Source organism: Cyanistes caeruleus, chromosome 36, assembly GCF_971803275.1.
Source record: "Cyanistes caeruleus chromosome 36, bCyaCae1.hap1.1, whole genome shotgun sequence".
NCBI lineage: Eukaryota > Metazoa > Chordata > Aves > Passeriformes > Paridae > Cyanistes > Cyanistes caeruleus.
This window is the reverse complement of record NC_141737.1, coordinates 734,202-756,767: the sequence shown is the minus strand read 5'-3', so window position 1 is coordinate 756,767 and position 22,566 is coordinate 734,202. Positions and strand designations below refer to the sequence as shown.

At 57.7% G+C, this 22,566-nt stretch overlaps 1 protein-coding gene across 4 annotated transcripts in view; it reads right to left on the bottom strand.

Moving 5' to 3' along the window:
* Nucleotides 1-22,566, bottom strand: part of GYS1 (glycogen synthase 1) — a 40,316-nt gene that overhangs the window by 11,979 nt on the left and 5,771 nt on the right. For all 4 annotated transcript variants that reach the window (XM_086871623.1, XM_086871626.1, XM_086871624.1 and 1 more), the window contains exons 4-12: nt 20,065-20,256; nt 15,830-16,015; nt 14,487-14,631; nt 9,891-10,008; nt 6,546-6,666; nt 5,421-5,527; nt 2,547-2,606; nt 2,351-2,429; nt 79-192 (exon numbers count right to left, since the gene is read on the bottom strand). In XM_086871623.1, the coding sequence (XP_086727749.1) occupies nt 79-192; nt 2,351-2,429; nt 2,547-2,606; nt 5,421-5,527; nt 6,546-6,666; nt 9,891-10,008; nt 14,487-14,631; nt 15,830-16,015; nt 20,065-20,256 (1,122 nt within the window). The remainder of the gene's footprint in view (nt 1-78; nt 193-2,350; nt 2,430-2,546; nt 2,607-5,420; nt 5,528-6,545; nt 6,667-9,890; nt 10,009-14,486; nt 14,632-15,829; nt 16,016-20,064; nt 20,257-22,566) is intronic.

Here is a 22,566-nt window from a genome sequence, read left to right as displayed (position 1 = left end):
CCCCAAAACCCTCTCAGACCCCCCAAAATCCCCCCCAAACCCTCTCAGAGCCCCCCAAAAGCCCCCCAAACCCCCCACCTTGACCCTGTCGTTGCTGCTGTTGAAGAGGCCGATCCTGCGGATCGTGGTCAGGATGGGGTCGGTGGCGTCGTCCAGCATGTTGTGAGTGCACACCGGGGGGAACGACTGACGCTGGGGACACCGAGTTTGGGGGTTCAGCACCCCAAAATCCCCTCAGCACCCCCAAAAAACCTCTCAGCACCCCCGAAAACCCCCTCAGTACCCCCAAAAACCCCCTCAGCACACCCGAAAATCCCCTCAGCACCCCCGAAAATCCCCTCAGCACCCCCAAAAACCCCCTCAGCACCCCCAAAACCCCCTCAGCACCCCCGAAAACCCCCTCAGTACCCCAAAAAATCCCCTCAGCACCCCCAAAAATCCCCTCAGCACCCCCAAAAACCCCCCTCAGCACCCCAAAAAACCCCCTCAGTACCCCCAAAAACCCCCTCAGCACCCCCAAAAAATGGGACACCCGGTTCGGGGGTTCAGCACCCCAAAAATCCCCTCAGCACCCCAAAAACCCCTCAGCACCCCCAAAAATCCCCTCAGCACCCCAAAAACCCCTCAGCACCCCAAAAACCCCCCTCAGCACCCCAAAAAACCCCTCAGCACCCCCAAAAACCCCCTCAGCACCCCAAAAAACCCCCTCAGCACCCCAAAAAATCCCCTCAGCACCCCAAAAACCCCCTCAGCACCCCAAAAACCCCCTCAGCACCCCAAAAAAACCCCCTCAGCACCCCCGAAAATCCCCTCAGCACCCCAAAAACCCCCTCAGCACCCCCAAAAAATCCCTCAGCACCCCCAAAAAACCCCCTCAGCACCCCCAAAAACCCCTCAGCACCCCCCGAAAAATCCCCTGACACCCAAAAAATGGGACACCCGGTTCGGGGGTTCAGCACCCCAAAAATCCCCCTCAACACCCCAAAAAATGGGTACCCGGGAAGGGCTGAGTCTTCTTTATAACACCCCCAAAAAAGGGGGTCCCAGCCCCCCAAAATGGGTCCCCGCCCCCCAAAAGTGATCCCAGCCCCCCAAATAGGGGGTCCCACACCCCCAAAAACGGGTCCCAGCCCCCCAAAAGGGGTCCCAGGTATTTCCACACCCCAAAGTGCTCCCAGCCCCCCAAAAATGGATCCCAGCCCCCCCAAAAGGGGGTCCCAGCCCCCCAAAAGTGATCCCAGCCCCCCCAAAAATGGATCCCAGCCCCCCAAAAAGTGATCCCAGCCCTCCCAAAGTGATCCCAGTCCCCCAAAAAAGGGATCCCAGCCTCCCAAAACCGGGTCCCAGCTGTTCCAGCCCCCCAAAAGGGATCTCAGCCCCCCCCAAAAGGGGGTCCCAGCCCCCCAAAAATGGATCCCAGCCCCCCAAATAGGGGGTCCCACACCCCCAAAAGGGGTCCCCGCCCCCCAAAAATGGATCCCACCCCCCCAAAAGTGATCCCAGCCCCCCAAAAAGGGGGTCCCACACCCCCAAAAAGGGGGTCCCAGCCCCCCAAAAGTGATCCCACCCCCCAAAAATGGATCCCACCCCCCAAAAAGGGGGTCCCACACCCCCAAAAATGGATCCCAGCCCCCCAAAAGGGGGTCCCAGCCCCCCAAAAAAGGGGGTCCCAGCCCCCCAAAAATGGGTCCCAGCCCCCCAAAAAGGGGGTCCCAGCCCCCCAAAAAGTGATCCCAGCCCCCCAAAAGGGGGTCCCAGCCCCCCAAAAAAGGGGTCCCAGCCCCCCAAAAAGTGTTCCCAGCCCCCCAAAAGGGGGATCCCACCCCCCAAAATGGGTCCCAGCCCCCCAAAAATGGATCCCAGCCCCCCAAAGTGCTCCCAGCCCCCCAAAAGGGGTCCTAGCCCCCCAAAGTGATCCCAGCCCCCCAAAAGGGGTCCTAGCCCCCCAAAAGGGGGTCCCAGCCCCTCAAAAAGTGATCCCAGCCCCCCAAAAGTGATCCCAGCCCCCCAAAAGGGGTCCCAGGTATTCCCACACCCCCAAAAGTGTTCCCAGCCCCCAAAAAAGGGGGTCCCACACCCCCAAAAGGGGATCCCACCCCCCAAAAATGGATCCCAGTCCCCCAAAAAGGGGATCCCACCCCCCAAAAAGGGGGTCCCAGCCCCCCAAAAAGGGGTCTCAGGTGTTCCAGCCCCCCCAAAGTGCTCCCAGCCCCCCAAAAATGGATCCCAGCCCCCCAAAGTGCTCCCAGCCCCCCAAAAGGGGGATCCCACCCCCCAAAAATGGATCCCAGCCCCCCAAAATGGATCCCAGCCCCCCAAAAAGGGGGTCCCAGCCCCCCAAAAGCGGCACCTGGGTGGCGAAGATGGCTCTCTTCATCATGGTGAAATCCTCCCTGTCCAGCATCTTGTTCATGTCCGGGAGGTTCCCCCTGGGAATTTGGGATTTGGGGGCGCGGGAGATTCCCCCCGGAGCCCACAGAGGGGTCCCCCCAAACTCTGGGGGGGTTTTTGGGGGGTCTTTTGGGGGTTTTTTGGGGGGTTCTTACACCAGCAGAGACTCGTAGAGCTTCTTCCCGAATTTCTCCTTGACGGCGTTGGCCGTGTCCCTGCGGGGGGGGCAGGGTTGGGGGGGCTGGGGGGGTTTTGGGGGGTCCTGGGGGGGTTTGGGGGGTCCCGGGGGGTCCCGGGGGGGTTTGGGGGGTCCCAGAGGGGTTTGGGGGGGTCCCGGGGGGGTCCCGGGGGGGTTTGGGGGGGTCCCGGGGGGGTTTGGGGGGGATTGGGGGGTCCCAGGGTGGATTTGGGGGGTCCCAGGGGGGGTTTGGGGGGTCCCTGAAGGGTTTTGGGGGGGTCCTGGGGGGGTTTTGGGGGGGTCCCGGGGGGGTTTGGGGGGTCCCTGAAGGGTTTTGGGGAGGATTTTGGGGGGTCCCGGGGGGTTTTGGGGGGTCCTTGAGGCATTTTGGGGGGTCCCGGGGGGGTTTGGGGGGTCCCTGAAGGGTTTTGGGGGGGTCCCGGGGGGTTTGGGGGGCCTGGGGGGGTTTGGGGGGGGCCCGGGGGGGTTTGGGGGGGGCCCGGGGGGGTTTGGGGGGGTCCCAGGGGGGTTTGGGGGGTCCCGGGGGGGTTTGGGGGGTCCCTGAAGGGTTTTGGGGGGGGTCCCAGGGGGGTTTGGGGGGCCTGGGGGGGTTTGGGGGGTCCCAGGGTGGATTTGGGGAGATTGGGGGGGATTTGGGGGGTCCCAGGGGGGGTTTGGGGGGTCCCAGGGGGGGTTTGGGGGGTCCCTGAAGGGTTTTCGGGGGTCCCGGGGGTTTTGGGGGGCCTGGGGGGATTTTGGGGGGGGGCCCGGGGGGGTTTGGGGGGGATTTTGGGGGGTCCTTGAGGGATTTTGGGGGGTCCCGGGGGGTTTGGGGGGTCCTGGGGGGGTCTTAGAGGGTCCCAGGGGGGGTTTGGGGGGGCCCTGAAGGGTTTTGGGGGGATTTTGGGGGTCCCAGACGGGTTTTGGGGGTCCCTGAGAGATTTTGGGGGGTCCCTGAAGGGTTTTGGGGGTCCCTGAAGGGTTTTGGGGAGGATTTTGGGGGGTCCTGGGGGTTTTGGGGGGTCCCTGAAGGGTTATGGGGGGGTCCCGGGGGGCTTTGGGGGGCCTGGGGGGGTTTGGGGGGTCCCTGAAGGGTTTTGGGGGGTCCCGGGGGTTTTGGGGGGTTCCGGGGGGTTTTGGGGGGTCCTGGGGGGGTTTGGGGGGGGTCCCAGGGGGAGTTTGGGGGGTCCCGGGGGGGTTTGGGGGGGGTCCCAGGGGGGTTTGGGGGGCCTGGGGGGGTTTAGGGGGTCCCTGAAGGATTTTGGGGGGATTTTGGGGGCCCTCGAGGGATTTTGGGGGTCCCAGACGGGTTTTGGGGGTCCCTGAGAGATTTTGGGGGGTCCCTGAAGGGTTTTGGGGGGGTCCCGGGGGGCTTTGGGGGGCCTGGGGGGGTTTGGGGGGTCCTAGGGGGGTTTTGGGGGGATTTTGGGGGTCCTTGAGGCATTTTGGGGGTCCTCGAGGGATTTTGGGGGATCCCTGAAGGATTTTGGGGGGATTTTGGGGGGATTTTGGGGGTCCTTGAGGGATTTTGGGGGTCCTCGAGGGATTTTGGGGGTCCCTGAAGGGTTTTGGGGGGATTTTGGGGGGTCCCAGACAGGTTTTGGGGGTCCCTGAGAGATTTTGGGGGGTCCCTGAAGGGTTTTGGGGGTCCCTGAAGGGTTTTGGGGAGGATTTTGGGGGGTCCCGGGGGTTTTGGGGGGTCCCTGAAGGGTTTTGGGAGGGTCCCGGGGGGTTTTTGGGGGGTCCTTGAGGCATTTTGGGGGGTCCCTGAAGGGTTATGGGGGGGTCCCAGGGGGCTTTGGGGCGCCTGGGGGGGTTTGGGGGGTCCAAGGGGGGTTTTGGGGGGATTTTGGGGGTCCTTGAGGGATTTTGGGGGGTCCCTGAAGGGTTTTGGGGGGATTTTGGGGGGTCCTCAAGGGATTTTGGGGGTCCCAGACAGGTTTTGGGGGTCCCTGAGGGATTTTGGGGTGCATTTTATTGTTTTTGGGGTGAATTTGGGGGTTTTTGGGGTGAATTTGGGGGTTTTTGGGGTGAATTTTGTGTTTTTTGGGGTGAATTTGGGGGTTTTTGGGTGAATTTTGTGTTTTTTGGGGTGAATTTGGGGGTTTTTGGGGTGAATTTGGGGGTTTTTGGGGTGAATTTGTGTTTTTTGGGGTGAATTTGTGTGGTTTTTGGGGTGGATTTGGGGGTTTTTGGGGTGAATTTGGGGGTTTTTGGGGTGAATTTGGAGGTTTTGGGGTGAATTTGGGGTGATTTTTGGGGTGAATTTGTGTTTTTTGGGGTGAATTTGGGGGTTTTTGGGGTGAATTTGTGTTTTTTGGGGTGAATTTGGGGGTTTTTGGGGTGAATTTTGTGTTTTTTGGGGTGAATTTTGTGTTTTTTGGGGTGAATTTGGGGGTTTTTGGGGTGAATTTGGGGGTTTTTGGGGTGAATTTTGTGGTTTTTGGGGTGAATTTTGTGGTTTTTGGGGTGAATTTGTGTTTTTTGGGGTGAATTTGGGGGTTTTTGGGGTGAATTTGTGTTTTTTGGGGTGAATTTGTGTTTTTTGGGGTGAATTTGGGGGTTTTTGGGGTGAATTTGGGGGTTTTTGTGTGGTTTTTGGGGTGAATTTGGGGGTTTTTGGGGTGAATTTTGTGGTTTTTGGGGTGAATTTGTGTTTTTTGGGGTGAATTTGGGGTTTTTGGGGTGAATTTTGTGTTTTTTGGGGTGGATTTGGGGGTTTTTGGGGTGAATTTGGGGGTTTTTGTGTGGTTTTTGGGGTGAATTTGGGGGTTTTTGGGGTGAATTTTGTGTTTTTTGGGGTGAATTTTGTGGTTTTTGGGGTGAATTTGGGGGTTTTTGGGGCTCCCACCAGAGCTGCTTGCGCACGGCCTGGCCCTTGAGCGACTCCACGTTGAAGTTGTTGGTCCTGGCGGGCATGATGAAAAATGCCACCACTGTCACCTCGCTGCCATTCACCTGCAGGGGGTCCCCAGCTGTCACACGGGGTCCCCAAAGGTCACCAAAGGTCACCTGGGGACCCCAAAGCTCCCTAAAACCGCCCCCAATTACCCCTAAATGTCCCCAAATGTCCCCAAATGTCCCAAACATTCCCAGTTTCCCCAATGTCCCCAATGTCCCCCAACACCCCAATGTCCCCGATGTCCCCAGTGACCCCAACGACCCCAATCCCCCAATGACCCCAATGTCCCCAATGTTCCCAGTGTCCCCAATGTCCCCAATGTCCCCCAGTATCCCAAATGTCCCCAATGTCCCCAATGTCCCCTCAGTGTCCCCCCAATGTCCCCAATGTCCCTGATGTCTCCAACACCCCCAATGTCCCCTCAGTGTCCCCAGTGTCCCCAATGTCCCCAATGTCCCCAATCCCCCCGATGTCCCCAATGACCCCAATGTCCCCAGTGTCCCCAATGTCCCCAATGTCCCCAATGTCCCCAATGTCCCCCCAGTGTCCCCAATGTCCCCGATGTCCCCAACACCCCCAGTGTCCCCAGTGTCCCCTACCCCCCCGGTGTCCCCGGTGTCCCCTCAGTGTCACCCTCAGCAGGTAGTTGAGCCGGGCCAGCGCCTCCAGGAAATGCCCAATGTCCCCAATGTCCCCAATGTCCCCAATGTCCCCAATGTCCCCGATGTCCCCGATGTCCCCAATGTCCCCAACCCCCCCAATGACCCCAATGCCCCCGATGTCCCCGATGTCCCCAATGTCCCCAATGTCCCCAATCCCCCCAATGTCCCCAGTGTCCCCAATGTCCCCAGATGTCCCCAATGTCCCCAACCCCCCCGATGTCCCCGGTGTCCCCCCTGGCAGTGTCACCCTCAGCAGGTAGTTGAGCCGGGCCAGCGCCTCCAGGAAATGCCCAATGTCCCCAATGTCCCCAATGACCCCAATGACCCCAGTGTCCCCAGTGTCCCCCCAATGTCCCCAGTGTCCCCAACCCCCCCGATGTCCCCGGTGTCCCCGGTGTCCCCTCAGTGTCACCCTCAGCAGGTAGTTGAGCCGGGCCAGCGCCTCCAGGAAAATGTCGGCGCCTTTGTTGGAGAACTCGTAGCGGCCGGCGATGAAGAAGAAGAGCGTCTTGTCCAGGTCGAAATCCAGGTGTCTGCAGGGGGAGCTCACCTGGGGAGCCCGGAACAGCCCCAAAACAGCCCCAAACAGCCCGAAACACCCCAAAAACAGCCTGAAACAGCCCAAAACAGCCCTGAAACAGCCCAAAAACAGCCCGAAACACCCAAAAACAGCCCGAAACAGCCCAAAACACCCCCAAAACAGCCCAAAAACAGCCCCAAAACAGCCCCAAACAGCCCAAAACACCCCAAAAACAGCCTGAAACAGCCCAAAACAGCCCCAAAACAGCCCCAAAACAGCCCAAAAACCACCTGGGGAACCCGGAACAGCCCCAAAACAGCCCCAAACAGCCAAAAACAGCCCCAAAACAGCCTGAAACAGCCCAAAACAGCCCCAAAAACAGCCCAAAACCACCTGGGGAACCCGGAACAGCCCCAAAACAGCCCCAAACACCCTAAAACAGCCCAAAAACAGCCTGAAACAGCCCAAAACAGCCCCAAAACACCCCAAAAACAGCCCGAAACAGCCCAAAACAGCCCCGAAACAGCCTGAAACAGCCCGAAACACCCCAAAACCAGCCCAAAACAGCACCGGACGGCCAAAAACAGCCCAAAAACAGCCCGAAACAGCCTGAAACACCCCAAAACACCCCCAAAACAGCCCGAAACACCCAAAAACAGCCCGAAACAGCCCCAAACACCCAAAACCAGCCCCGAAACAGCCCAAAACACCTGGGGAACCCCAGAACAGCCAGAAAACAGCCCAGAACAGCCCCAAAACAGCCCGAAACACCCCAAAACTGCCCAAAACACCCCAAAAACACCCCGAAACAGCCCAAAACAGCCCAAAACAGCCCAAAACAGCCCCAAACACCCAAAAACAGCCCAAAACACCCCAAAACAGCCTGAAACAGCCCCAAAACAGCCCCAAAACAGCCCCAAAACAGCCCCAGAACACCCCCGAAACAGCCCAAAACACCCCCAAAACAGCCCCGAAACACCCCAAAAACACCCCGAAACAGCCCCGAAACAGCCTGAAACAGCCCAAAACAGCCCAAAAACAGCCCGAAACACCCCAAAAACAGCCCAAAACCACCTGGGGAACCCCGGAACAGCCCCAAAACAGCCCAAAACCACCCCCAAAACACCCCCAAAACAGCCCGAAACAGCCCAAAAACAGCCTGAAACAGCCCAAAACAGCCCCGAAACAGCCCCAAAACAGCCCAAAAACCACCTGGGGAACCCGGAACAGCCCCAAAACAGCCCCAAACGCCCAAAAACACCCCCAAAACAGCCCCAAACACCCAAAAACAGCCCGAAACACCCCCAAAACAGCCCAAAAACCACCTGGGGAACCCGGAACAACCCCAAAACAGCCCCAAACAGCCCCAAAACACCCCAAAACACCCCAAAAACAGCCCAAAACAGCCCAAAACAGCCCAAAACAGCCCAAAACAGCCCAAAACAGCCCAAAACAGCCCCAAACACACCCAAAAACACCCCCAAAACAGCCCAAAACGGCCCAAAACAGCCCCAGAACACCCCCGAAACAGCCCGAAACACCCCAAACAGCCAAAAACACCCCCAAAACAGCCCAAAACAGCCCGAAACAGCCCAAAACAGCCTGAAACACCCCAAAACAGCCCCAAAACAGCCCAAAACACCCCAAAAACAGCCCAAAACACCCCAAAACAGCCCAAAACAGCCCCAAACACACCCAAAAACACCCCCAAAACAGCCCGAAACACCCAAAAACAGCCCAAAAACCACCTGGGGAACTCGGAACAGCCCCAAAACAGCCCCAAACACCCAAAAACAGCCCAAAACACCCCAAAACAGCCTGAAACAGCCCCAAAACAGCCCCGAAACAGCCCCAAAACAGCCCAAAACACCCCAAAACAGCCTGAAACAGCCCCAAAACAGCCCCGAAACACCCCAAAACAGCCCAAAACACCCCAAAACAGCCTGAAACAGCCCAAAAACAGCCCCGAAACAGCCCAAAACCACCTGGGGAACCCCAGAACAGCCCCAAAACAGCCCCAAACACCCAGAACAGCCCCAAAACAGCCCCAAAACAGCCCAAAACAGCCCCAAAACAGCCCGAAACAGCCCAAAACACCCCCAAAACACCCCCAAAACACCCCCAAAACAGCCCCAAAACAGCCCAAAACCACCTGGGGAACCCCAAAACAGCCCGAAACACCCCAAAACACCTGGGGAACCCCAAAACAGCCCCAAAACAGCCCCAAAACAGCCCAAAACCACCCCCAAAACAGCCCCGAAACAGCCTGAAACAGCCCGAAACACCCAAAACAGCCCCAAAACAACAGGGGAACCCCGAAACAGCTGGAAAACAGCCCAAAACAGCCCCAAAACAGCCCGAAACACCCCAAAACTGCCCAAAACACCCCAAAAACACCCCGAAACACCCCAAAACTGCCCAAAACAGCCCAAAAACACCCCGAAACAGCCCAAAACAGCCCAAAACAGCCCCAAACACCCAAAAACAGCCCGAAACACCCCAAAAACACCCCGAAACAGCCCAAAACAGCCCAAAAACAGCCCCAAAACAGCCCCAAAACAGCCCAAAACACCCGGGGAACCCCAAAGTGTCCCTGGACGAATTCCCGGCTCCCCAGCCCCAGGGGTTTGGGTCCATTTTGGGGTTTTTGGGGTCCATTTTTGGGTCCCTTTTGGGGTTTTTGGGGTCCATTTTTGGGTTTTTCGGGGTCCCTTTCACATTTCCGGGGTCCCTTTTGGTGTTTTGGGGTTTTTGGGGTTTTGGGGTCCCTTTTGGGGTTTTTGGGGTCTCTTTTGGGTTTTTTTTGGGGTTCATTTTGGGGTTTTGGGGTTCCTTTTCAGGATTTTTGGGTCCATTTGGGGTTTTTTGGGGTCCCTTTTGGGGTTTTTGGGGTCCCTTTCAGGTTTTTGGGGTCCCTTTTGGGGTTTTGGGGTCCATTTTTGGGTCCCTTTTGGGGTTTTTGGGGTCCATTTTTGGGTTTTTGAGGTCCCTTTTTGGGGTTTTTCGGGGTCCCTTTCACGTTTCCGGGGTCCCTTTTGGCGTTTTGGGGGTTTTTGGGGTCCCTTTTGGGGGATTTTTGGGGTCCCTTCTGGGGATTTTGGGGTCCATTTTTGGGTTTTTCGGGGTCCCTTTCACGTTTCCGGGGTCCCTTTTGGGGTTTTGGGGGTTTTTGGGGTCCATTTTTGGGTTTTTTGGGGTCCCTTTCACGTTTCCGGGGTCCCTCTTGGGGTGCCGGACCCGTAGAAGTGTCCCCGGACGAACTCCTGGACGCGGGCCTTGCTCTGGGCGTGAAGGTTCTGGAACTCGTGCATGGCCGAGAACTTGCGCACGTTCAGCCCGTTGGGGGTCACCAGGTCTGGGGGGGTCCCGGGGGGGTCAGGGGACCCCAAAATCCCCCCAGACACCCTAAAAATCCCCCAGACACCCCAAAAACCCCAAAATCCACCCAGACACCCCAAAAATCCCCCCCAGACACCCCAAAAACCCCCCAGACACCCCAAAACTCCCCCAGACACCCCAAAACCCCCCCAGACACCCCAAAACTCCCCCAGACACCCCAAAAACCCCCCCAGACACCCCAAAAAACCCCCCAGACACCCCAAAACCCCCCCAGACACCCCAAAACCCCCCCAGACACCCCAAAAAACCCCCAGACACCCCAAAAACCCCCCCAGACACCCCAAAAAATCCCCCAGACACCCCAAAATCCCCCAGACACCCCAAAAACCCCCCCAGACACCCCAAAACCCCCCCAGACACCCCAAAAAATCCCCCAGACACCCCAAAATCCCCCAGACACCCCAAAACCCCCCAGACACCCCAAAAATCCCCCCAGACACCCCAAAAACCCCCCAGACACCCCAAAAATCCCTCCAGACACCCCAAAAACCCCCCCAAAATCCCCCCAGACACCCCAAAAACCCCCCCAGACACCCCAAAAACCCCCCAGACACCCCAAAAACCCCCAGACACCCCAAAAACCCCCCAAAAACCCCCCAGACACCCCAAAAACCCCCCCAGACACCCCAAAAACCCCCCAGACACCCCAAAATCCCCCCAGACACCCCAAAAACCACCCCAGACACCCCAAAAATCCCCCCAGACACCCCAAAATCCCCCCAGACACCCCAAAAACCCCCAGACACCCCAAAAACCCCCCAAAAACCCCCCAGACACCCCAAAACCCCCCCAGACACCCCAAAAACCCCCCAGACACCCCAAAATCCCCCCAGACACCCCAAAAACCCCCCCAGACACCCCAAAAACCCCCCAGACACCCCAAAAATCCCCAGACACCCCAAAAACCCCCCAGACACCCCAAAAACCCTCCCCAGACACCCCCAAAATCCCCCCAGACACCCCAAAAACCCCCCCAGACACCCCAAAAACCCCCCCAGACACCCCAAAATCCCCCCAGACACCCCAAAACCCCCCCAGACACCCCAAAATCCTCCCCAGACACCCCAAAAACCCCAAAATCCCCCCAGACACCCCAAAAACCCCCCAGACACCCCAAAAACCCCCCCAGACACCCCAAAAACCCCCCCAGACACCCCAAAAATCCCTCCAGACACCCCAAAAACCCCCCCAAAACCCCCCCAGACACCCCAAAAATCCCCAGACACCCCAAAAACCCCCCAGTCACCCCAAAACCCCCCCAGACACCCCAAAAATCCCCCCAGACACCCCAAAAACCCCCCCAGACACCCCAAAAACCCCCCCAGACACCCCAAAATCCCCCCAGACACCCCAAAAATCCCCAGACACCCCAAAAATCCCCCCAGACACCCCAAAACCCCCCCAGACACCCCAAAACCCCCCCAGACACCCCAAAAACCCCCCCCAGACACCCCAAAAACCCCCCAGACACCCCTAAAACCTCCCCAGACACCCCAAAAACCCCCCAGACACCCCAAAAACCCTCCCCAGACACCCCAAAACCCCCCCAGACACCCCAAAATCCCCCCCAGACACCCCAAAATCCACCCAGACACCCCAAAAAATCCCCAGACACCCCAAAAACCCCCCAGACACCCCAAAATCCCCCCCAGACACCCCAAAATCCACCCAGACACCCCAAAAAATCCCCAGACACCCCAAAACCCCCCCAGACACCCCAAAAACCCCCCAGACACCCCAAAACCCCCCCCCAGACACCCCAAAAAATCCCCCAGACACCCCAAAATCCCCCCAGACACCCCAAAAACCCCCCCCAGACACCCCAAAAACCCCCAGACACCCCAAAACCCCCCCAGACACCCCAAAAACCCCCCCAGACACCCCAAAATCCCCCCAGACACCCCAAAAACCCCCCCAGACACCCCAAAATCCCCCCAGACACCCCAAAAATCCCCAGACACCCCAAAATCCCCCCAGACACCCCAAAACCCCCCCAAAACCCCCCCAGACACCCCAAAATCCCCCCCAGACACCCCAAAAACCACCCCAGACACCCCAAAAACCTCCCCAGACACCCCAAAAACCCCCCAGACACCCCAAAACCCCCCCAGACACCCCAAAATACCCCCAGACACCCCAAAAAGCCCCCCAGACACCCCAAAAATCCCCCCAGACACCCCAAAAACCCCCCCAGACACCCCAAAAACCTCCCCAGACACACCAAAACCCCCCCCAGACACCCCAAAAACCCCCCAGACACCCCAAAAACCCCCCCAGACACCCCAAAATCCACCCAGACACCCCAAAAACCACCCAGACACCCCAAAAACCCCCCCAGACACCCCAAAAACCCCCCCAGACACCCCAAAATCCCCCAGACACCCCAAAAACCTCCCCAGACACCCCAAAATCCCCCGACACCCCAAAATCCCCCCAGACACCCCAAAACCCCCCCAAAACCCCCCCAGACACCCCAAAATCCCCCCCAGACACCCCAAAAACCCCCCCAGACACCCCAAAAACCACCCCAGACACCCCAAAAACCACCCCAGACACCCCAAAAACCCCCCCAGACACCCCAAAAATCCCCAGACACCCCAAAAACCCCTCCAGACACCCCAAAAACCCCCCAGACACCCCAAAATCCCCCCAGACACCCCAAAACCCCCTGCAGATCCCCCGGGGATTTTGGGGAGGGGTCTTTTGGGTTTTTGGGGTCTCCAGGTGTCGGAGGGGGACCCCAAAATCCTCAGGGAACACCCAAAAAATGTCCCCCCGAATTCTGGGAGGATTTTGGGGGGATTTGGGGTGTTTTGGGGGTGTTTTGGGGTGTTTTGGGGTATTTTGGGAAATTTTGGGGTGTTTTGGGGTATTTTGGGGAGTTTTGGGCTGTTTTTGTGAGGATTTGGGGGTGTTTTGGGGTGTTTGGGGTGTTTTGGGGTGTTTTTGTGGGTGTTTTGGGGTGTTTGGGGTATTTTGGGGTGTTTTGGGGTGTTTTTCTGAGGATTTTGGGGTGTTTTGTGAGGATTTTGGTGTGTTTTGGGGGTATTTTGGGGGTGTTTTGTGAGGATTTTGGGGTGTTTGGGGTATTTTGGGGTGTTTTGGGGTGTTTTTCTGAGGATTTTGGGTTGTTTTTGTGAGGATTTTGGGGTGTTTTGGGAAATTTTGGGGTGTTTTGGGGGTGTTTTGGGGTATTTTGGGGGTGTTTTGTGAGGATTTTGGGGTGTCCAGGTGTGATTTTGGGGTGTCCAGGTGTGATTTTGGGGTGTTTTTGTGAGGATTTTGGGGTGTCCAGGTGTGTTCAGGATGGTCTCACCTGGTTTGCGCTTGAGCAGGTGCTCGGCCTCGGCTGCGGTGACGTGGGACACGCTGGGGTTGGGGTGTTTTGGGGTATTTTGGGGTATTTTGGGGTATTTTTGGGGTGTTTTGTGAGGTTTTTGGGGTGTCCAGGTGTGATTTTGGGGTGTCCAGGTGTGTTCAGGATGGTCTCACCTGGTTTGCGCTTGAGCAGGTGCTCGGCCTCGGCTGCGGTGACGTGGGACACACTGGGGTTGGGGTGTTTTGGGAAATTTTGGGGTATTTTGGGGGTGTTTGGGGGATTTTGGGGTGTTTTGGGGGTGTTTTGGGGTGTTTGGGGTGTTTTGGGGTGTTTTGGGAGGATTTTGGGGTGTTTTGGGGTGTTTGGGGTGTTTTGGGAGGTTTTGGGAGGTTTTTGGGGTGTTTTTGGGGTGTTTTGGGAGGTTTTTGGGGTATTTTGGGGAGTTTTGGGGTATTTTTGGGGTGTTTTGGGGGTATTTCGGGGTGTTTTGGGGTATTTTTGGGGTGTTTTGGGGTATTTTTGGGGTGTTTTGTGAGGATTTTGGGGTGTCCAGGTGTGATTTCAGGATGGTCTCACCTGGTTTGCGCTTGAGCAGGTGCTCGGCCTCGGCGGCGGTGACGTGGGACACGGTGGGCTTGGGGTGTTTGGGGTGTTTGGGGTATTTTTGGGGTGTTTTGGGGTGTCCAGGTGTGATTTTGGGGTGTTTTGTGAGGATTTTGGGGTGTCCAGGTGTGTTTCCGGGGCGGTCTCACCTGGTTTGCGCTTGAGCAGGTGCTCGGCCTCGGCGGCGGTGACGTGGGACACGGTGCGGTTGGGGTGTTTGGGGTGTTTTGGGGTGTTTTGGGGTGTTTTTGGGGTGTTTTGGGGGTATTTTTGGGTGTTTTGTGAGGATTTTGGGGTGTCCAGGTGTGATTTCAGGATGGTCTCACCTGGTTTGCGCTTGAGCAGGTGCTCGGCCTCGGCGGCGGTGACGTGGGACACGCTGGGGTTGGGGTGTTTGGGGTGTTTTGGGGTATTTTGGGGTGTTTTGGGGTATTTTTGGGGTGTTTTGGGGTATTTTTGGGTGTTTTGTGAGGTTTTTGGGGTGTCCAGGTGTGATTTCAGGATGGTCTCACCTGGTTTGCGCTTGAGCAGGTGCTCGGCCTCGGCGGCGGTGACGTGGGACACGGTGGTCAGCACGTGGGCGCAGTGCGCGGCCGCGCGCTCCAGGCAGTAGCGGTGATAGATCTGCCGCTCGCCGGCCTCCTTGTCCACGTCAAACTGCGGGGAGGAGCTCACCTGGGGTCACCTGGGCACACCTGGGGGCACCTGGGGTCACCTGGGGTCACCTGGGGTCACCTGGGGTCATCTGGGGTCACCTGGGCTCACCTGAGCTCACCTGGGGTCACCTGGGCTCACCTGGGGTCACCTGGGGTCACCTGGGGTCACCTGGGGTCACCTGGGCTCACCTGGGGTCACCTGGGGTCACCTGGGCTCACCTGGGGTCACCTGAGCTCACCTGGGCTCACCTGGACACACCTGGGGTCACCTGAACTCACCTGGGGTCACCTGGGGGCACCTGAGCTCACCTGGGGTCACCTGGGCTCACCTGAGCTCGCCTGGGGTCACCTGGGCTCACCTGGGGTCATCTGGGGTCACCTGAGCTCGCCTGGGGTCACCTGGACACACCTGGGGGTCACCTGAACTCACCTGGGGTCACCTGGGCTCACCTGGGGTCACCTGGGGTCACCTGGGGGTTACCTGAGCTCACCTGGACTCACCTGGGGTCACCTGAGCTCACCTGGGGTCACCCAAATCCCCAGAGTGAGCCCTGAGCCCCAGGTGTGTCCCCAGGTGTGTCCCCAGGAATGTCCAATTGTCCCCAGGTGTGTCCCTGACCTTCACAGGTGTGGCCCCACATCTCCAGGGGTGTCCCAGGTGTGTCCCCATGTCCCCAGGGGTGTCCCAGGTGTGTCCCAGGTGTGTCCCCATGTCCCCAGGTGTGTCCCAGGTGTGTCCCCACGTACCCAGGATGCACTCAGGTGTGTCCAGGTGTTTCCCTGACATTCCCAGGTGTGTCCCCATGTCCTCAGGTGTGTCCCAGATGCATCCCCAGGTGTGTCCCAGGTGTGTCCCAGCCCCCCAGCTGTCCCCAGGTGTCCCCAGGTGTGACTCACGCTGTGCAGGTTGTTGTAGAAGTCCACGCTCCCGGCGCACAGGTACCGACCCCTGTCCCCAGGTGTGTCCCCATGTCCCCAGGTGTGTCCCCATGTCCCCAATGCCCCAGGTGTGTCCCCAGGTGTCCCCAGGTGTGTCCCCAGGTGTGTCCCCAATGCCCCAGGTGTATCCCCATGTCCCCAGGTGTGTCCCCAGGTGTGTCCCCAGGTGTGTCCCCAGGTGTCCCCAGGTGTCCCCAGCTGTGTCCCCAGGTGTCCCCCCATGTCCCCAGCTGTCCCCAGGTGTCCCCAGGTGCACTCACGCTGTGCAGGTTGTTGTAGAAGTCCACGCTCCCGGCGCACAGGTAGCGGCCCAGCAGGGTGGCGTGCGTGGTGAAGATGGTGGCCACGGGCAAGCGCCGGGCGCGGCTCAGCACCAGCCCCAGCCCCGCCAGCCACTCGTGGAAGTGACCCACGATGAACGGCCGCTCCTCGCTCTGCGCCGCAAACTGACCGCGGGGACACACGGGCACAGGTGGGCACAGGTGGCACTCAAAGTCACCACCGAGCCACCACGGGGCACTCAAGGTGTCCCCAGAGCCCACCTGAAAACCCCCCGGTGCCACTGTCGCTGTCACCAGGGGTCACCAGGTGTCACCAATGGTCACCAGGTGTGCACAGGTGGGCACAGGTGAGCACAGGTGGGCACAGGGGGCACCCAAAGTCACCACGGGGCACTCAAAGTGTCCCCAGAGCCCACCTGAAAACCCCCCGGTGCCACTGTCGCTGTCACCAGGTGTGCACAGGTGAGCACAGGTGGGCACAGGCGGCACCCAAAGTCACCACCGAGCCACCACGGGTGTCACCACCACACCTGGTGTCCCCAGAGCCCACCTGAAAACCCCCCAGTGCCACTGTTGCTGTCACCAGGGGTCACCAGGGGTCACCAGGTGGGCACAGGTGGGCACAGGTGAGCACAGGTGGGCACAGGGGGCACCCAAAGTCACCACCGAGCCACCACGGGGCACTCAAAGTGTCCCCAGAGCCCACCTGAAAACCCCCCGGTGCCACTGTCACTGTCACCAGGGGTCACCAGGTGTGCACAGGTGAGCACAGGGGGCACCCAAAGTCACCATGGGACACTCAAAGTGTCCCCAGAGCCCACCTGAAAACCCCCCGGTGCCACTGTCGCTGTCACCAGGGGTCACCAGGTGTGCCCAGGTGTGCACAGGTGAGCACAGGTGGCACTCAAAGTCACCACCGAGCCACCACGGGTGTCACCACCACACCTGGTGTCCCCACAGCCCACCTGAAAACCCCCTGGTGCCACTGTCGCTGTCACCAGGGGTCACCAGGTGGGCACAGGTGTGCACAGGTGGGCACAGGTGGGCACAGGTGGCATTCAAAGTCACCACCGAGCCACCATGGGGCACTCAAGGTGTCACCACCACACCTGGTGTCCCCACAGCCCACCTGAAAACCCCCCAGTGCCACTGTCGCTGTCACCAGGTGTGCACAGGTGGCACCAGGTGGGCACAGGTGAGCACAGGTGAGCACAGGTGAGCACAGGTGGCACTCAAAGTCACCACCGAGCCACCATGGGTGTCACCACCACACCTGGTGTCCCCACAGCCCACCTGAAAACCCCCCGGTGTCACTGTCGCTGTCACCAGGTGTCACCAGGGGTCACCAGGTGTGCCCAGGTGGGCACGGGGGGCACAGGTGGGCACAGGTGGGCACAGGTGGCACTCAAAGTCATCATGGGGCACTCAAGGTGTCCCCACAGCCCACCTGAAAACCCCCCAGTGCCACTGTCACTGTCACCAGGTGTCACAAGGTGAGCACAGGTGGCACTCAAAGTCACCATGGGGCACTCAAGGTGTCCCCACAGCCCACCTGAAAACCCCCCAGTGCCACTGTCGCTGTCACCAGGTGTCACAAGGTGAGCACAGGTGGCACTCAAAGTCACCACGGGGCACTCAAGGTGTCCCCAGAGCCCACCTGAAAACCCCCCAATGCCACTGTCACTGTCACCAGGGGTCACCAGGTGTGCACAGGTGAGCACAGGTGGGCACAGGTGGGCACAGGTGAGCACAGGTGGCACCCAAAGTCACCATGGGACACTCAAAGTGTCCCCAGAGCCCACCTGAAAACCCCCCGGTGCCACTGTCACTGTCACCAGGTGTGCACAGGTGGGCACAGGTGGGCACAGGTGGCACCAGGTGTCACTGTCACCCACACAGATCCCACAAGAGGGACCCCAAACACCCTTGGGACCCCAAAACCGCTCTGAGTGACCCCAAAATCCCAACAGGGACCCCAAAAGCCCCAGGAGTCCCCAAAATCCCATCTCAAAAACCCAATCAGGGACCCCAAACCCCCTCAGGGACACCAAAAACCCCCTGAGGAACCCCAAATCCCCTCAGGGACACCCCAAATCCCACCAGGGCACCCCAAATCTCACCAGGGACCCCAAAACCCCCTGAGGGACCCCAAAATTCAATCTGGGACCCCCAGACCCACCTCTCCCAGGAACCAGGCCACCAGGAAGCCGAAAAGCACGGCGTCGTTGGCCTCGCGGTCGTACCAGGGCACCCCAAAACCGCCCCAAGCCTCCCCAAAACCCCCTGAGGAACCCCAAAACCCCCTGAGGGACCCCAAAACCCCCTGAGGGACCCCAAAATCCCCCCAGGGACCCCAGACCCACCTCTCCCAGGAACCAGGCCACCAGGAAGCCGAAGAGCACGGCGTCGTTGGCCTCGCGGTCGTACCAGGGCACCCCAAAACCGCCCCAAAACCCCTCTGTGACACCCCAAACCTCCCCAAAACCACCCCAAACCTCCCCAAAACCCCACCAGGGACCCCAAAACCCCCTCAGGGACCCCAAAATTCAATCTGGGACCCCAGACCCACCTCTCCCAGGAACCAGGCCACCAGGAAGCCGAAGAGCACGGCGTCGTTGGCCTCGCGGTCGTACCAGGGCACCCCAAAAACGCCCCAAATCCATCCCAAACCTCCCCAAAACCCCCTGAGGGACCCCAAAACCCCCTGAGGGACCCCAAAACCCCCTGAGGGACCCCAGACCCACCTCTCCCAGGAACCAGGCCACCAGGAAGCCGAAGAGCACGGCGTCGTTGGCCTCGCGGTCGTACCAGGGCACCCCAAAACCGCCCCAAACCTCCCCAAAACCATCCCAAACCTCCCCAAATCCCCTCAGGGACCCCCCAAATCCCACCAGGGACCCCAAAACCCCCTGAGGGACCCCAGACCCACCTCTCCCAGGAACCAGGCCACCAGGAAGCCGAAGAGCACGGCGTCGTTGGCCTCGCGGTCGTACCAGGGCACCCCAAAACCGCCCCAAACCTCCCCAAAACCATCCCAAACCTCCCCAAATCCCCTCAGGGACCCCCCAAATCCCACCAGGGACCCCAAAACCCCCTGAGGGACCCCAAAATTCAATCTGGGACCCCAGACCCACCTCTCCCAGGAACCAGGCCACCAGGAAGCCGAAGAGCACGGCGTCGTTGGCCTCGCGGTCGTACCAGGGCACCCCAAAACCACCCCAAATCCACCCCAAACCTCCCCAAAATCCCACCAGGGACCCCAAAATCCCACCAGGGACCCCAAAACCCCCTGAGGGACCCCAGACCCACCTCTCCCAGGAACCAGGCCACCAGGAAGCCGAAGAGCACGGCGTCGTTGGCCTCGCCGTCGTACCAGGGCACCCCAAAACCGCCCAAAAACCTCCCCAAAACCCCTCAGGGACACCCCAAACCTCCCCAAAACCCCTCAGGGACACCCCAAAACCCCCTGAGGGACCCCAAAACCCCCTCAGGGACCCCAAAATTCAATCTGGGACCCCCAGACCCACCTCTCCCAGGAACCAGGCCACCAGGAAGCCGAAGAGCACGGCGTCGTTGGCCTCGCCGTCGTACCAGGGCACCCCAAAACCGCCCCAAACCTCCCCAAACCTCCCCAAAACCCCCTGAGGGACCCCAAAACCCCCTGAGGGACCCCAAAACCCCCTGAGGGACCCCAGACCCACCTCTCCCAGGAACCAGGCCACCAGGAAGCCGAAGAGCACGGCGTCGTTGGCCTCGCGGTCGTACCAGGGCACCCCAAAACCGCCCCAAACCTCCCCAAAACCATCCCAAACCTCCCCAAATCCCCTCAGGGACCCCCCAAATCCCACCAGGGACCCCAAAACCCCCTGAGGGACCCCAAAATTCAATCTGGGACCCCAGACCCACCTCTCCCAGGAACCAGGCCACCAGGAAGCCGAAGAGCACGGCGTCGTTGGCCTCGCGGTCGTACCAGGGCACCCCAAACCTCCCCAAAACCCCTCAGGGACACCCCAAATCCCACCAGGGACCCCAAAACCCCCTGAGGGACCCCAGACCCACCTCTCCCAGGAACCAGGCCACCAGGAAGCCGAAGAGCACGGCGTCGTTGGCCTCGCGGTCGTACCAGAGCACCCCAAAACCGCCCCAAAACCCCTCAGGGACACCCCAAATCTCACCAGGGACCCCAAAATCCCACCAGGGACCCCAAAACCCACCTCTCCCAGGAACCAGGCCACCAGGAAGCCGAAGAGCACGGCGTCGTTGGCCTCGCGGTCGTACCAGGGCACGCCGATGGCGCAGCTCTCCCACAGCTCGCCCTTCCAGCGCTCCAGGCTCCAGGCCGTGGCCCCCACGTCCAGCAGCACCACGGCCGGGCTGCCCTCGATCAGCCAGCGCCCAAAATGCACCTGGAACCCCAAAATTGGGGGGGTCCCCCAAAAATTCAGCACCCCAAAATGTCACTTTGGGGTTTCTTTTTGTTGTTCTGGGGCTGAAAATGGGGAAATCCCAAATTCCAGGGAGACCCCAAAGTTGATTTTTGGGGCCTGTCACATCAGGAAATGCCCAAAATGAACCTGGAATCCCAAAATTTGGGGGTTCCCCAAAAATTCAGCACCCCAAAATGTCACTTTGGGGTCCCCTTTTGTCACTTTGGGGTCTCCTTTTGTCACTTTGGGGCTCAAAACGCGGAAATCCCAAATTCCAGGGGGACCCCAAAGATGAGTTTGGGGGTAATTCCCATCAGGGAATGCCCAAAATGAACCTGGAATCCCAAAATTGGGGTCCTCAGCACCCCAAAATGTCACTTTGGGGTTTCTTTTGTCATTTTGGGGTCCCCTTTTGTCACTTTGGGGCTGAAAACGGGGAAATCCCAAATTCCAGGGGCACCCCAAAGTTGATTTTTGGGGCCTGTCACATCAGGAAATGCCCAAAATGAACCTGGAATCCCAAAATTTGGGGTCCTCAGCACCCCAAAATGTCACTTTGGGGTCTCTTTTGTCACTTTGGGGTCCCCTTTTGTCATTTTGGGGCTCAAAACGGGGAAATCCCAAATTCCAGGGGGACCCCAAAGTTGATTTTTGGGGTCTGTCCCATCAGGAAATGCCCAAAATGAACCTGGAATCCCAAAATTGGGGGGTCCCCCAAAAACTCAGCACCCCAAAATGTCACTTTGGGGTCCCCTTTTGTCACTTTGGGGCTGAAAACGGGGAAATCCCAAATTCCAGGGGGACCCCAAAGTTGATTTTTGGGGTTTGCCCCATCAGGGAATGCCAAAAATGAACCTGGAACCCCAAAATTTGGGGTCCCCAGCACCCCAAAATGTCACTTTGGGGTCCCCTTTTGTCATTTTGGGGCTGAAAACGGGGAAATCCCAAATTCCAGGGGGACCCCAAAGATGAGTTTGGGGGTAATTCCCATCAGGGAATGCCCAAAATGAACCTGGAACCCCAAAATTTGGGGTCCCTGAACACTCAGCACCCCAAAATGTCCCAGGAGAGTTCCCTAAAAGAAGGTTAAGAACCCCAAAACTGGGTTAGCACCCCCAAAATTGGATAAAATTCCCAAAAATGGAATAAATGGCCCCAAAAATGGAATAAATGACCCCAAAATGGAATAAATTACCCTAAAATGGAATAAATGACCCTAAAAATGGAATAAATGACCCCAAAAATGGAATAAATGACCCTAAAAATGGAATAAATGCCCCTAAAATGGAATAAATGGCCCCAAAAATTGAATAAATGACCCAAAAATGGAATAAATGACCCTAAAAATGGAATAAATGCCCCTAAAATGGAATAAATGGCCCCAAAAATTGAATAAATGACCCAAAAATGGAATAAATGACCCTAAAATGGAATAGATGTCCCCAAAAATGGAATAAATGGGCCCAAAAATGGAATAAATGACCCTAAAATGGAATAAATGACCCCAAAAATGGAATAAAATCCCAAAAATGGAATAAATTACCCTAAAATGGAATAAATGGCCCCAAAAATGGAATAAATGACCCCAAAAATGGAATAAATGACCCTAAAATGGAATAAATGACCCTAAAAATGGAATAGAAGTCCCAAAAATGGAATAAATGGCCCCAAAAATGGAATAAATGGCCCCAAAAATGGAATAAAAGACCCTAAAATGGAATAAAAGTCCCAAAAATGGAATAAATGACCCTAAAAATGGAATAAATGTCCCCAAAAATTGAATAAATGACCCTAAAATGGAATAAATGACCCTAAAATGGAATAAATGTCCCCAAAAATTGAATAAATTACCCTAAAATGGAATAAATGACCCTAATAAAGGAATAAAAGTCCCAAAATGGAATAAATGTCCCCAAAAATGGAATAAATGACCCTAAAATGGAATAAAAGTCCCCAAAACTGGAATAAATGACCCTAAAAATGGAATAAATGACCCCCAAAATGGAATAAAAGTCCCAAAAATGGAATAAATGACCCAAAAATGGAATAAATGACCCTAAAAATGGAATAAATGACCCTAAAATGGAATAAAAGTCCCAAAAATGGAATAAATGGCCCCAAAAATGGAATAATTGTCCCCAAAAATTGAATAAATGACCCTAAAATGGAATAAACACCCCTAAAAATGAGATAAAAGTCCCCAAAAATGGAATAAATGACCCCAAAAATGGAATTAATGTCCCCAAAATTGGAATAAATGTCCCAAAAATGGAATAAAAGTCCCTAAAA